At 41.0% G+C, this 16,022-nt stretch overlaps 1 protein-coding gene across 1 annotated transcript in view; it reads left to right on the forward strand.

Annotated features, from left to right (window-relative positions):
* The window catches only part of XPO4 (exportin 4), a 55,438-nt gene extending 50,273 nt beyond the window's left edge, over positions 1-5,165 (forward strand). Inside the window, exons 21-22 of the mRNA XM_009890624.1 lie at positions 34-126; positions 4,478-5,165. Coding sequence (XP_009888926.1) covers positions 34-126; positions 4,478-4,675 — 291 coding nt within the window. The 3' untranslated portion in view covers positions 4,676-5,165. The remainder of the gene's footprint in view (positions 1-33; positions 127-4,477) is intronic.
* The last annotated feature ends 10,857 nt before the right edge of the window (positions 5,166-16,022 follow it).

The following is a 16,022-nucleotide window of genomic DNA, read 5'->3' on the forward strand; positions in this document are numbered from 1 at the left end:
ACTTCCATAACTGCTTCTGGTTTGTGATTTCAGATGGTCTTTGATATGCTGGTACTTCAGAAGCACAACACAGAAATGACAACTGCAGCAGGTGAAGCATTCTACACATTAGTGTGTTTGCATCAGGTACGGCATTTGGGCACTTACGCCCTGAAAACCAGTAATTTGTTAAAGGAGAGTGGTTAGTTACTGTGTGTCTGGCAAATCATAGAATCATTCAGGTTGGAAGGGACCCTCAGGAGGTCTGTAGTCCAACCTCTGGATCGAAGTGGGGTCAACGCTGACTTCAGATCAGGTTGCTCAGGACTTTTCCAACTGTGTCTTGGAAACTTCCAAGATGAAGTTATGCTTACAAATACTCAAAGGGAGGGTGCGAGGTGGATGGGAACTGTCTTTTTTCAGTGGTGCCCAGTGATAGGACAAGATGTAATGTGCACAAGGTTTAATATAGGAAGTGCCATCTTAACATGAGGAGGAACTTCTTTACTTTGAGGGTAGTAGAGCACTGGAACAGGCTGCCCAGAGAGGTTGTAGAGTCTCCCCCTCTGAAGACATTCAAAACCCGCCTGGACGCTGTCCTGTGCAACCTGTTGTAGGTGACCCTGCTCTGGCAGGGGGGTTGGACTAGATGATCTCCAGAGGTCCCTTCCAACCCTGACCATTCTGTGATTCTGTGAATATTCCAAAGCCTCTCTGAGCAGCCTGTTGAATGTTTTATTATCCTTATAATTCACGTGCTTTCAGCACCTGCCAGACAGTCTTGGTGGCCCACCACTGGACTCATTCAAGTTCATCGATATCCTTCTTGTTTTAAGAAGCCCAAAACTGGACACATTATTCCACATCTAATCTAACAAGTGCTGTATAAAGACAAATAGTAAATACAGTGCAGCATGCTGCTAGTGTTCATTGCTGACGAGGCACATGGCTGACTTTAGCTTGCTGTCCACCGGGACCTTCAGGTCCTTTATTCAGCAGAACCTGCTCCCCAACCTGTCAGTTCCCAGTCTGTATAGTTGCAGAGGGTTAGTTTATTTCAGCTGCAGAACTTTGTCCTTATTGAACTCACAGGAACCTCATGAAATTCATTCCTCCAGCCTGACTAGGTGTCTCTGAATGTCAGTCCTGCCCTTGAATGTGTTGGCTGCACTCCCCAGTTCGGTTTCATCCACAAACTTGAGGAAAGTGCATTTCCTCTCCTCCTCTAGGTCACTGACTAAAATACTTAACAGGACAAGGCCCAGATGAGAGCTCTCAGTGCTGCTTGTAACCAGCTTCCAGGTGGAATATGAGCCATTAACCACAATCCTTTAGAGGCTGATGACACAGATGTATTTTCACCCATGTAGTAGTCCACCCATCTAGAAAATAAAATCCCAGCTTGGTTACAAGGATGCTGTGCAAGACTGCTAAAGATTTGCTAAGATCAGGCATCCACTGCTCTCCTCTCATCCACAGATGTAGTCATTTCGTCACAGAAAACAGGTTGGTAAAGCATGATTTACCCTTGGTAAATCCATGCTGGCTGTTCTCAGTCCTTTTCTTTCGCATGCCCAGAGATAGCTTCCAAGGAGTACTTGCTTCATGATTTTCTTAGTCATTCAAAGATGATAGAGAGCAGCCTTGTAATGACATGAGCCAGCTTTCTGAGCCCTTGGATGGATTCTGTCAGGTCTCATGAGCTTGCATATATCAAGATTTCTCAAGAGATCTCTGGGTTGATCCTCTTAACTACTGTTAGCTCCTCTCCTCCTTGAACTCTGTCTCTAGTCATAAAGGTCTGGCAAAACCTGTCAGTGAAGATCAAGGCAAAGAAAGCATTGAGTATTTCAGCCTTATCTTTTGTCTGTTATCACTAAATCACCTGCTCCATTCAGCAGTAGGACCCACATTCTCCCTGTTCCTTCTTTTATTGTAAATGTACTGGTAGACGCTGCTCTTGTTGTCCTTGATGTCCCTTGCCAAATTCAGCTTTAGATGAACTTCTCTTTTCTGTCATTGTTCTTGTCCAGACAATGCTTCTGTTTTCTTCCTTTGTAGCTGTCCATGCTTCTGTCTCCTGCATGTGTCCTCCTTGCACTGGAGATGAGTCATGAACTCCCTGCTTAGCTGGGTCAGTGTCCTGATGTGTTTATATCGTTTTCCTCAGTATGTGGACAGGCCATTCCTCTGCTTGGAAGAGGTTGTCCTTAAAGATCTGTCAGCTCTCCTGAGCTCCTTTTGTCTTCAGAGCTTGATCCCACCCACCAGTCTCCTAAATAAGCTGAAATCTGCTCTCGTGATGTCCAGAGTCTGTACTCAGCTGCCCTCTTTCCTCGCTCTCCTAAGGATCCTGAACACCTCTATTTCATGATCATCGTGGCCAAGGCTGCCATTAATTACCACATTCCTGACCAGCTCTTCCTAGCTGTGAGTAGCAGATGCTAAGTCACCCCTGGGTGTCTCATAGAATCTTAGAATTGCTGAGGTTGGGAGGGACCTTTAAGATCATCTAGTCCAACCATTAACCTACCCTGACAAAACCACTTCTAAACCATATCCCCAAGTACCACATGTACCCTTTTTTTAAACACCTCCAGGGATGGCGAATCCACCACCTCCCTGGGCAGCCTATTCCAATGTTTAATAACCCTTTAAGTGAAAAAATTTTTCCTAATACCCAATCAAAACCCCATTTCCTCTCGCCCTATCACTTGTCACCAGGGAGAAGAGGTCAGCTGCCACCTCTCCACAACCTCCTTTCAGGTGGTTGTAGAGGGTGGTAAGGTCTCCCCTGAGCCTCCTCTTCTTCCAGGATAAACAACCCCAACTCATCTGGCATTTGAGCAAATGTCAAGGAGATAATCTCTCATAAGTCTGCTCTAGAAATTTCCTTAAATTGCTTGAAGATGACTCAGTCCACTACTCACCCTGTTTTGGTGATTTGTGACAAGCTCCCACCATCTTTACCACCTCTCCTCTGATCATGACCCATAAGAACTCAACTGGACTGTTTCCCAATCCATAGAAAAGCATCCATAACTTGACCTGCCCCTTCACATAAATGGCAAGCTTCTGTCTTCTTCTCTGAAGAGCTGTCCATCAGAGCACTCCAGTCATGCCACCTGTCCCACTGCATCTCAGTGCCTGCAGTGATGTGGCAGCTCTGTGTCTGCCCAGGGAGCTCTAACTCTTCCTGTTTGTTTCCAAAGCTGAACGCATTTCTGCATAGGCATTTGAGGTTGGCCTCTTTTCAATCTGTTTCATCCTTCCTGATGAGCACTCTGAAACCCATCACACTTCCTTGCGTTCTTACTACTCTTGGTGTCTGTCTCTTCACTTATCTACAAGCTGTTACCACCATCCCCCAATGTGCCCTTTAAGGCCCTTCCTGCCAGGTTGGCAGGCCTCTGGCAAAGATATGCCTAAGCCACTTTGTGATACGGATCCTCTCTCTTGTTAGCATCCCTCAAAGAGGGACTCATGATCATGTAAGACGAAAAGACCCTGTGACACCAGCCACAGGTGGCAACTTCATGTTGCATCTACCCCCACCCACACCTTTCACCAGTAGAACTGCGGGGACTGTCATGCTGGCTCTCATGCCCTTCACCCTTGCTCCCAGAGCTCAGTAGTCGCTCTGGACTTGCTCCAGGTGCCCCTTGGCAGTGTCATTGGTGGCCATGTGGGTGAACAATAAGCAGTGATAGACTGAGGGCTGAGGATGATCCTCAGCAGTCTGTCCATAATAACAGCCCAGATCCTGGCCCCCAGCAGGGTTTTAGGGCCCCATCTCATCCCCTGCTGCACCAGCTTCCATAGTCTCTGCTAAGTCCCCGGGAGCTGTGCTGCTGCATGGTAGGTAGCCAGGTGTTCCCCACCGCAGGTGAGCCGGGCACCAGTTACAGTCAGTTTGCCACTTTTCTCAAAACTCTCAACAGTCTTTTGCTGTCCTTTTAGTCATGTTTGCCATGCTGCTTTGTCTTCTGTTTCTGTCCAAGTAAGCATGAGAATAAGTGGGAAACTTAGAAAGGAATCAAAGCTCTCTGTCCCAGGGAAGGGAATCTAGAAAAGGGAAAACCTGTGGGAGGAGATGGTTGATGCGGCATGCTGAATGTGGGGCAGGTGCGAAGAAAGAGAAATGGGCTTTGCAGGACTAAGCCTATGCTAAGAGCCAGAAAACACTTTGAAGGGTGTGCCTTAAAGTTTCTTCTTACTCTGCGCTGCAAAGCACTGTACCTAGCTCTAAAGGCTCCTTTAGCCCTACTAAAAAACCTGCTCTGATTGAAGGGCTTTCTCTGGTTCAGAGGTAGGTGAAAGGCTGCAGGTCCATAGTCGCTTCTGGTACCCCAGTCAGTGAAACTGGGGAACAGGTGGAGAGGTACTGGTAGTTTTCTGTCACAGCCTTGATTCTGGATTTTGTCCTGATGAGAGAAAAAAAAAAAAATAGATACAAGATCTGCAACTTAAGTTAATAAGATTCTTGTTTATTTAACAGGCTGAATATTCAGAGCTAGTTGAAACACTGCTATCAACTCAACAAGATCCAGTAATTTACCAACGGTTAGCAGATGCCTTCAACAAGCTTACTGCAAGCAGCACTCCTCCTACACTGGACCGTAAGCAGAAGATGACCTTCTTAAAGAGTTTAGAAGAATTTATGGCAAATGTTGGTGGACTTCTCTGTGTAAAATAAACAACAAAACTCTATGCCTAATTTAGACCCTTTCTGCAAAATGCACTGAGAAATGCTGAATGCTGACTAAATCTTGTACCTGTCTCTGGGTTCTTTGCAGCCATCTCAGATTCTAGAGAGCCTGGAAGTTTGAACATAACACAATGGAATAGGAGAGGTCAACTTTGAATCAGCTTCTGCTATTACGTGTTAGCTGCAATCTGTCATACTTGTGTGTGGGAGAGAATGAACACAAAAATTGAATTTAAATTTTTTCCATATATGTGCAAACAGATGTGGGCACAATGAAAAATAAATTCAGTGCCTTCCCCCCCCACCTCCCCACCCCCGCTGGTTTAAAATACGAGTGGCCAGATAAACATACGGATTTCTTTTCTACCCAAAATCATGTTAGAGTGTGATGCAGATACATACAAAGCTCTAAACAGTTTAGCTGATTTTAAGCTTTATTTTTCCTCTCTTAAAGTTTGAGTTTGTGTTCCAATGGGGAAGAAAAACCAAATGGTATTTTAACTTGTGTTTAGTTCTGGTTTTCTACATCGACTTGACATTGCATGTTTAATGCAGTGCAGGTTTTTACATTATGTTCTGCTGCCTAAAGTTCAGAAGAAAAAAAGGTGTATATTTTTGTTCCCCTAAAATGAACTTTAGGAACTGTAGCCATTTCATTGCCTTAATTTAAAAGAAAAAAAAAGCTCATATACTTTAGATAAGAAATTTAAGGCAAGATTTGACTCTTCAGTGTAGGTTGGTTTAGGATGTTGGCATTAAGCTGCTGTGTACCTGTTGCAGCCCTTCATGTTGACGTGTCATTTTGGAATGAGTGTCTAATGCAAGGTTCATGTGTAGTTTTACTTTCAGTATCTATTTTGATTCATACCCGAGTTGCACGCAACTGCAATGTATTTCTACACTGAACTGTTTGCTTAAGCAATAACAACTCAAAAGGTGTAAATTACTGGCAAACTTTTTAAAGTTGGGGCATTAGCTAAAACAATTATGCTAGAACAGGGGCATCAAACCCTCTTACTCGAGGGCCATATTTGTTTGGCTCAAGTCAAGAAAGGTAATTGGGATGTGTCGTGCTGTGGGGGATTTTTTGATTTTGCTGAATCTAGCTCCACTTCTGCAGAGCCCTCCCAGCTGCTCTGCTCTTGCTCGGTTTTTATATCAGCACTTTAGCTATTGCGACAGCAGAATATAGTGCCCCGAGTATAATGGACCAACAAGGGGGAGCAGAACATGAATACAAAAGCAAAGCCTGCTTTGTCTCCAGTTGTGAGCCAGAGAAAACTGAAGCAAACGCAAATGCTGCATGTCTAGTAAAATTGGTTTTTGTGGAAATACGTGGAGGCAGAAGTGGGCCCTTTTGTTTAAGACTCTGCTAGATTATGCTGTTAAATATTTCCCATGTGTTTTTAGAATTTATATAAAATGTACAGTATACACCTTTACATGGCTGTGTATAGCATCATGTTTGCAACTCTGTGCCATTCTTCAGCTATTCATCTCAAAATTAGTCACAATAGCCAGAATTTTTAAAAGACATAAATCTATAATACTGTGCTATAAGTGATCTAAGGCTTTTTTATTTTTTAGTTAAATCCATATCTGTCTTAAGCATGGATCCACAAGGCCAAAAATGCCATCTCTTCATTATACTTTTCTTTTTTTAATTTATGTGAAAACTTGGGCTAGGGCAGATTTACACATTAAAAAGTGACCATAAAACTTGTTAGATAATGTACTTTCCCAGCTAGTATTTTATTTCTAAGACCATTTGCATAGTATTTTAGAACAGGAGTATTGCTCTCAATTTTTTCTTTAAACTCTAATGCTTTTCTTTAAAAGATTTCTTGACTGTGCTCTTGCACAAAAGATAATGATCCTGGCAGATACTTCTGTTTTTAAACTGTTCTGATGGCTGATTTTAAAAATTTTTCTGGGTTTTGCAACGTTTTTGAAATTGCTTCTGGAGTTTCTCTGAGTTTGTACATTGGATAGGGTAGCAGTTCTGAAACCTCATTTTTTTCAGATGAAGGGCATTAAAGCCTGGGAGCGTAAGTGGCAGCAGGAGCTGCTAGTTTGTCATGATGTGCTCCATGTCAAATATCTAGGCCAAAGTCTTCAAAGAGGTCATAGCAAATACCTTCAAGCTTTTTGGATTTGACTGAATAACTGATATTCTCAGTCATCGTTTCTTTTGTAACTAGCTCTGTCACTGTCATTTTTTTAATCCTAAAGCTGGCTCACTATTTAAAAATATTTATTAACTTTGAAATTTTGAAATCCTCTTGAATATGGTGATTGATGAATGGGAGCACAAATTGAGTTAGTATTCAGGACAAAGTAAACGTGTATACCCATTGCTTTTCTAATCAGGCCCATTGTGTTGTAACAAGCAGAGACGCACAGCATCTTTTCACTATTAAGACTTGCTAAAGTATGAACACTTACTTTCAAAGACTAGTTTTGAAGGTTGCTTAAAACTTTCCTTTGCCATTCATTTAAAATTAATATTATATGTTAAAGGGAAGCTGTCCTGGTAAGGGATTTTTTTTGTCATTTTCCTGCCGGATGTGATGCTAGACGACATTCTTCCTTTCTTGTTTCTTAATTTTTCTTCTATTCTCATATGTTCAACAGGGATCTTTCCATGCCATTTTATGTTTCTTTTAGAGCAAATGCAAAGACGTCTCTGCTTAGTGACATGTATGAAGTTGTTGCAAAAGATTCTGGCAATAAGTTCTATTAATTCATACTCCTGCTGGCTAGGTGGCTGCTTCTACCTGAACTATTTGGCTTCTATATCCCTTCCAAAAAAAAAAAAATCCTTCAGTGATCTTCTGATCTTCTACACATCCAGTTGCTGTAAATCTAAATGCAAAAGCTCATTCAAGTCCGTAGGAAAGACCCATAGACCATTTTCAGTGAACATTGAGAGCTGGCTCCACATAAGTGTTCTGAAATTTTAATAGCATCATGGCATTGATTTTCCATTCACTGTGCAAAGTGAATAATGGTTCTAAAAATGCACCTGGTTTGTTTGAAGAAAAAAAGGCAACTCCAACTGAATGATAAATGCTGCATGATATAATTGGAACAAATATATTTGTGTAGACTTTTTTTGTTAAAACAGATTATTGTTCCAGTGTTTTCATTCTGAGACTAGAAATCAAGTAGCTTCTTTCCCATTTTTCCAGCTCCTTCCCCATTGTAATAGCTAGTTCTATTGCTGGCATAATAATTTCCTGTTGTTCAACCTATCATTTTCGATGCTGGCAAGCGTGACCATCTAGTTGGGTCATGAAATTCAAGACCTTCTTGAAAGCACAGATACACATGACAGGGAGAAGTGGACTACTACTACATGAAACTTCCACTTTCATGTGCATTATGCCTTAATTATCTTCACTGAATTTACCGCCGGAATCTGCTGCTTATTGCCCAGAGGTTTGTGTTTCGCTCTTTAGTGATAAAGGGCTCACCGTTTTCCTCAGGAATGAGAAACTTGTTTTCTCAGCATGTCCAAATCCTACTAGTTGAAAGAGAGGGGGTTGAGTCAGAGTCATCTCTTCGATAGTGCGTAGTGCACGCGAAGGCCCCAGTATGTACCTGGGTAAATCTAAGCCATGTAGTTGTAGAAAGTAAGCTCGCTCAGAGCAGTCAGTTGTCCATTTAAAGTCTAATTCTTTAAAGGTGAAGCAAATTCTGATTTGTGATCTGTGAAACGATTGAAAATACAAATTGCAGCATTTCTCTGGTAAAACACTTCAAGTAATTTCAGTTTCGGTTAAATAGTTACATAAGAAGGGGTGTTTCTTTTATGGAAGTAGCTTGATGAATATAAGCGCAGGAGTAGGAGCCAGGCTCCTCTAATTTTGTATCAGTTTTTCCACTGGATCCTCTGTGGCTATTGGCAAGTCGTTAGAACTCTGTCACCGTTAAAATAGCAGTAATACGTACCTACCTCACAGGGCTGTTGTGAGGATTAGCTTATGCCTATACAATGCATTGAGGATCTGAGATGCTATGTAAATATGAAATATTTTCATTTTAGTTTTGTGAGGTGTAAGATTTACTGTAACAAAACCAGAAGATTTTCATAATTACAGAGCCCAGTAGAGGCAGCAGTGGTGCAGTATTCCCCAAGAGCGGTCTACTGCGGTACAGTAATGCTTGCTGTAAATTGTAGTTATTTCAATTACAGCCAATTGAAGTGGTGGCTTCTTCTGAAATAAGAGAAGATTCCCCACCAGTGTGCCTCGGTTCTGGTCTAAACAGTGAGGGGACAGTTGCTAGTTATTCAGGCTTTGGTGCCTCTGCTTCTGACAAGTGCCACTTGTGGCGGTAGGGTTTTTTGTTTGGTTTGGTTTTAATTTTTTACACTTTTCTGCAAGGAACGAACACCACCCGTTTCTCCCATAGCTGTTCCAGTCGCTCAGTGTAACCAAAGCCTAATGATATGGATTAAAACTTAAAGAGCCATCCCCGCCATCCCCCCCCAAATTTGTTTTTAATATGAATAGATTATGCCCTCTTTGCAGCAAATGAGATTAATGCTTTCTAGCACTAATCATGAAGCAAATCACAAAGTGTGGTTTGCTCTAGAGCCTTCAGCTCTTTTGGCTGTCTTACAAGACCGTTTTTTCAGTATGAGCTTTCTTGGGGCCCTAGCAACTGAGAAATAAGATATCCCTGGCTGTCCCTTCCCCTCAGTGAATTCAAGTAGATTCTGCTTTTCTATTTCTTCCCTTTCCCTATCCTGCTTTTCCTGTCCTTTAAAGCCATTCTTAGAACAGATCTGGAAGACCCTTACAACCTCAAGGGAAAGGTACCACCCATGTGATTTTCCAATCTATTACAGCTTGATACTTGAAATTGATAAAATCATTTCTAATAGCATTCCCCAGCACGTTTCAGTCTCCCGTTGAACCATTCTAGAGTTTATAATTAGGAAAAAAAATCATCCTTTTTTATTTGTTCCCTTTGTGCAAAATAAGGAAGCTCCATGCAGTGAACATGCAGTTTTAAGGCAATAAATGCTAGTACTGCTGTTGGTCAAGTCTGTAAATATTTTAAATGTATAATTCAGTACTACGTTGAGTTTATCTATTAAAAACACAGGGATTGAAGTGCTAGTTGATTTCAAGTATTGCTTTACCTGTACAGTTGAAGATGATGCAAAGTTGCATAGAAATACTTCACAATTTGTTGCAATAAGACTTGGGAAATGGCGATGTTATCAAGCCTTATCACAACTGAATTTTCAATTTTGAAATGAACACTTTCTGTATTATTAAGATCCATAAGCAGGAGGAGGATAAAATTGTTTTCCACTAAAGACTTTTATTATTTTGTTTTGGCCATGTGTGATTTGTGTGTGTTCTTTTTAAATATTTTCCTAAAATATCACCTCTGTTGCATCTCTGAAATAGAATTTGTTTTATCTCCTTATGGTAGAAACAAAAATAGGAACGTTATGAAACTCAGGCTCTTTGACTACTGTGAATGCGTACAGTAATTCAGTTAAAATTGATGGGGTAAATTTAATTTACATCACTTAAGGCAGGAGTTTGTCCATCAACAGAAAAAAAAACCCAATGTGATTGGGTGTGCAATGGGAGTATCTCACAGTGGACTGCAATTACCAGAAGTGGCTGTGAATATATAATCAAATTAATCTTTTCCCCCATCCTCCAAAAAAAAGTTTAATGGTGACTTTTCAGGTCACTGTTATTAGTGGTGTTTGTCTACCCAGAAGGAACACTTGATTTCTGGGTCTCCAAAAAAAAATATTTTTTTTGGTAGATTTAATCTAAACAGCTTCTGATGATATGTGGCACGGAAATATTCTCCGGGCTCATAATCTGTTGACATGTACGGGACATCCAACAGTATGTTACTTCGTGTGTGTCAGAAAAGTTCAGTTAAAGGCAGCAGTTCCTAATGTGCTATAATACAATTACAATGGATAAACTACCACTCTTGTAAACTACATTTGGATAAACAACAGCTAGTCTCTATTGTTCCCCTCTTGCACACGTCTTTTTAAAAAAAAAAAAAAAGTGGGGGAAAAAAAGCTTCACAAATCCTGAAAGTAAAACTACGCAACAATTATGGTGGTGACAGCTTGCTATGCATCTTGGCCATATGTGTCACTAGAATTTTACTGGTTTCAGAAGTAAAATTACTGCAATTATGTATGTATTTTGGCCTGGTTTAGTTCAGTGAGCGTTTTGGTGAAGGACAGAAACATTTAAGGTAATTTTGAGCAAATCCCTGAAAGCAGCCGGCAAGATTAACAGCAGCATATCCAAGAGCCTTTCATGTAGAAAATTGAAGTATTCTGCTTTACCTTAAATATGGGGTCTGGAATAAACTTGAATGATTTGGGTACAAAGTCTTTATTCACACTTGTTTGTGTGTAAGCGTATGCAAAACCCATCAATTTTGCCTTTATGAAACTTTCATTTGCTTCAGTCCTGAGTGGTGGAGTTGGAGGTGGGTTTTTTCCCCTTCGTTGATTTGCTGTGTATTATGAGCAGAAAGGTAGGAAAGCTCAGCCTTCCGAGTGGAATTTGTCTGGCAGGTCAACCGCGGAGGAGGTCGTACAAGAACTGGAAGAGGGGAGGAGGAGGGGGAGAAAGTAAAAAGTTTGCAACCTGATTTTGAGGGGAAAAAAAAAGCTAGTCTAAGGAAAAAAAGAAATCCCTAATACAAGTGTTATTCCATAAGGTGGTAACCCCTGTCATCCTGACAAGGATTAGTAAAAACCTGCCATTCCATCGGCACAGTTTTTTGGAGGGAAAAGAGAGAGTTCTATTTTGGAATTGTATGAAATGCGATACTACTGGTGTGAGTTTTGTTAATTAAATAATAAAATCTTTATTTTGGGAAACGTTCCAGGCAAATCTACGTCTCGGAATAGAACACTGAAGTTACCCACTGTGACTGACGTGTAACTCGTTACTAGTTTTTCTCCCATCTATATTTGAATCTCACGGAACAACTGTTTTCACCTTAACATCTGAGATGTCACCAGATTTGATTTCTCTGACACTGTTGCCTTTGCAAGTAAGGCAGAGCTTTGGGTGTGATGTATTTCCCTTTTTCCTCCCCTCTGTGTCTGGCCTACTGTTTGTGGTCGCGAAGGCGTGCATGTTTGATTTGCTTCAACTTACTGTTTTGGATGATGCGGTTTGGGTTTGTGGCATATTCAAACGGTTTCCAATTTCTGTGTTGGGTGTTTACTGAATGGAAGTCGTCACTAGACTCCAACAGAAGTATTGATTTGAAAGTCTCATTCATAACTTGGTTTTATAAGTTGTCAGGACATTTGCATTAATTGTAGAACTGCACCGATACTTCTAATGGTCTTTTGTTCATTCAAATGATTGTTGTGACTCAGAAAAAAAAACCCAAAGCCAAAACCCCACCACCACACTGTGGAGTCTTTAGGAAGATCACTGATGTCCTCACATGAGATCAGCACTGCTTTGGGGAAGGCTTAACATTCTTCTGCCACTTTAAGGAAAGACTGTTCTTCTGAAGTACTTTTTGCCTGCTTTTAGGCTGTTATGCACTTTCATGATTTCTTAACAAACTACTGTTAAAAATGTACTGTAACATGGATTTTGATAAGCGCACATGTATTTAAACAATTCACTCAGCCTCAGGAAAGCTGGAAAAATCGGATACCTGTTTTGTATCTTGGTTAAAATGTTTGTTACCTACATCCCTTCAGATGGCCAGATAATGTCTAGATCCTGTAACTATTTAAGATACCAGTATAGTCTGTAAAAGGAGGACAGTGTAATTTTACTCTAGGGACTGAGAAAGTGGTGTCCTTCTCTTATTTTTCTTGGAGGTATATATAGTCTGAATTGGAGTTTCAAAAGCAAACAACAGTGCTAAACCCCATTTACTGTCCTGGGGGGGAAAAAAAAAAGTCTTCTTTCTAACGCTAGCTTATTTCTATTTTCTTCCTCCTTAAAAAGAGTGTGTGAAATAAGTGCCGAGGTATGTGTAGGAAAAACTGTAAAATCTGCTGCTGTATATAATGTTTGCTACTTGACTGCATTTTCTGTTCCACTTTAATTTTACTGGTTTTGCTAAATATATTTTATATATTTTCCTTCCTGCTTCTTGTGATGGCAGAGTGCTTACATCTTTGGGGGGGGGGAACAAAACACAACCATGAGAAAGTTCTGGCCAGAAGATCCCATCAAATTTGTATGTTAGCATGTATCTCAGGCCATTTTTTTGAGCGAACGGCATAAATCAGCGACAATATGGCATAGTAAAATCAATGGGGATATTAGAATGTACAAAGGTATGGATACTGGTAATCCTGTTTCAGGGTTGGGTATTTTTTTAATTATTTCTAAAATCCATTTAAAATGTCAGTACCACTGGATGGTATTAAGTGACTAGTGGTCACTTAAGTCGAGCATGTTTCAATCTGAACTCTGTAGCCCTCTTTGTGGTCCCTGAATTACTTCCAAGGGATGCACAAAGCCTGGCAAAATGCAAAGAAGTCACTGTCATCCTGTATCACTGTAATATTTCTAAGATTTGCATCTCCAAGAGAGAAAAAGTTGGGAGTCCATAAACCGAGGATGAGAATTTACTGCTGTACTTGAATTCAGAGAGTGACTGCAAGCTTTTAAAAGGCTGACTGATAATCTGTCCTACCGCGTGACCCAAGGTCTCGGGAAGCTGTGATGCACCTAGCCCACGGAGCCAGCCCACAGGCCTCTCACGCACGTTTTATTCTGCGTCTGTAGGAGAACAGCTTGGTATTGAAAGAAAAAGTGCAGAAAGCCTCTCTTACGAAGATGAGATGTTGCAGGTTGTTCTGCAAGTACAGTTGTTTCCACTTCTATTATTTTCCATCTTCAGAAGTTGGATTATGTTGATGTTAGCTAGAAGTAATTCTGGTATGGTTGTAAAGCATTTTGTGCTTGGCTGCCTTCCAAATGAAACATGCGGTTGGTTTGCCAGCCCTAAAAATGACAAAACTGGGGGGGGGAGGGGAGCTATTAAGACATTTCTTAGAATTAATGGCAGCAGCAGAGATTCTACAATTGGAATTTAATAATTATTTTCATATCAGTTAAAACTGATTATACTTTTTCATATGGCTATGGTTTGTGCTACAGCAAGAGGACTTCCATTGGTATAGAAAAAAAATACAATAGACTAAAATAAAAAGAAAAACCTCAAACTACCAACACACAAAAGCCTTATGAGTAACAAGTTGCTATTACTTAGCAGAATAGAACTATGTTTTTAAAAACTCTGCTTCATGCTCTGTTCCTGCTCTGGTCTGACATAGAGTACCAGCAAATATATCCGTAAAGTGACAGTAGTCTATGTCATCAGGTTCAAGTCTTGGAGATGCTGTTGTCACTGCTGTGTGACATGGGTCTGTCAGTGAAAGGACAGGGGAGATAGCTTAACCAGAAATACCTTTCTGGGGAAAAAAAAGGAAAAAATAAAATCTAATTATTAATAGTCAGTTTCTTGCAGGGTGCACTTCACAGGTGTTCCCATATTTTTGGTCGTTTGTCCTCGCATCCCAAAGAAGTTACATTGCAAGAGGTAACCTTTTTTCCTTCCTACAGGGCTACTCCCCCTCCTCCTGAGGTTTCCTTCTAGAACCTTCATGTAACATGGACTCAAGCAAGGTCTTGAGCTGTTTGCTGCCAAGTAGTATCTGATATCATAACCTAAATAATGTTGCTCTGCCCGCCCCCCCAAGCCCCAGCACAGGCATGTGCTCTTACATGATCTCTGTAACCCTCCCGGTGAGGAGGAATCGTTCCTCATGGCAGGGACTGTTGCTCCAGGAAATCTGGACTGAGAGTACGTGTCTGCCCAGTCTCCTCTATCCTTTCCTTATCAGCCCTGTGCAGAATATTTGTCATGTAAAATACTTTACGAACATGTATGAAATAGGAAAATTATTTAAGTGCCACTTCTTTGTAGAATCTAAGCCAGATTTCTTACTGCACTCAGTAATACTATGTAGGTGTCAGGTAACTGTCACTTTGCAGCAATGCAGAGAAAAGGGGTTGGGTTTTGTGTTGTGTTTTTTTTTTTTTTAAATTACAGCACTGGTGGTAATGTGAATGGCTATGGGTGCATTCCATGTAGGACAGTCTTCTGTGCTGGGATAAAGACCTTTTTTGGCAAGACCTTTCAAAGACAAAGGGGTAATGCACTGCACGACAGATCCAGACTTCTTGCAAGTCTGGATCCAAATGAAAAAAAACAAAATGAAAAGGCGCACAGTTCTCTACTGTCATGCAAAGCCTTGTTTCTAAATGGGGGGGTGGGGGGGGGGTAAAAAGGAGGGGTAAAAGGGAAAAATCAGCCTATCCCTACATCCTGCGGTGGCAAGACAATTTGATTCTCTGCTGCTTACATAAGCTGTGCTACAAAAATATTTTATCAGAATTTAGTGTTTCTGTCTTCCAAGGAAATAATTCTGCTCTGCGTGTAGGCACAAGCCCAGGATTTTCCATTCAGCCACGGTGAAGTGTCGCAGCTGATAAAGATTCAACAGGTTGTAGGTAATATAGCAGTTCCTTATTCGATTCACTGCTGATGGGAACTCTGAAGTAGCTCTGGAGAACGTGAGGAGCGTCTGCTGATGGGTTAATTATAAATAATCTGATGGGTTAATTATAAATAATCTGATGGGTTAATTATAAATAATCTGATGGGCAGCCATCTGTGATTTGGTTTATAGGAGAGTCACTGAACAACAGAAAGACAATGTTATGAAAATGCTTTTTACAAATTACCAGACTTTTTAGAGAAGGAATGAAAAAAAAAAATGGTGGTAAGGAAGTTCTTAAGCATTTGGTTTGGGGCAATATGAGATGACAACAAGTGCCATGCAAGTGCATTGTGCCTGCACACGAGAAATAGGGAGACAAGAAATTTTTATGCCCAAAGGGAAAGATGCAGTGAGTTAAATGAAACAAGGAAAGTACTTTAAAACTTGCTGTCTTTTGAAACTAAGAAGCAGCTCGACTTCTGTCTGTATGCAAGAAAGGGAGCTCGTTCCAGCTTGATAATGCTTAATTCAAACGGGAAGACTGGTGAGGATCCGGCCAGATCAAGAAGAACAGTTTGTGGAGCTCGGCTGGCCAAAAGCTCGCAGCTTTTGGACACCTGGCACCTAACTCGAGACGTAGCCGCGATTGCCAAGTCTAACATGCCTGACCACCTGTGGATGTCTAAGTTGAGGTACGTCTCATCCAACATTTCTGCATCTGTGGGAGTAACTTCTTCAAACCCTGCAGAAGGCGGGAAGGGAAAGTCGCCCGAATCT

The sequence above is a fragment of the Charadrius vociferus genome, unplaced genomic scaffold, assembly GCF_000708025.1.
Source record: "Charadrius vociferus isolate BGI_N301 unplaced genomic scaffold, ASM70802v2 scaffold278, whole genome shotgun sequence".
Lineage (NCBI taxonomy): Eukaryota > Metazoa > Chordata > Aves > Charadriiformes > Charadriidae > Charadrius > Charadrius vociferus.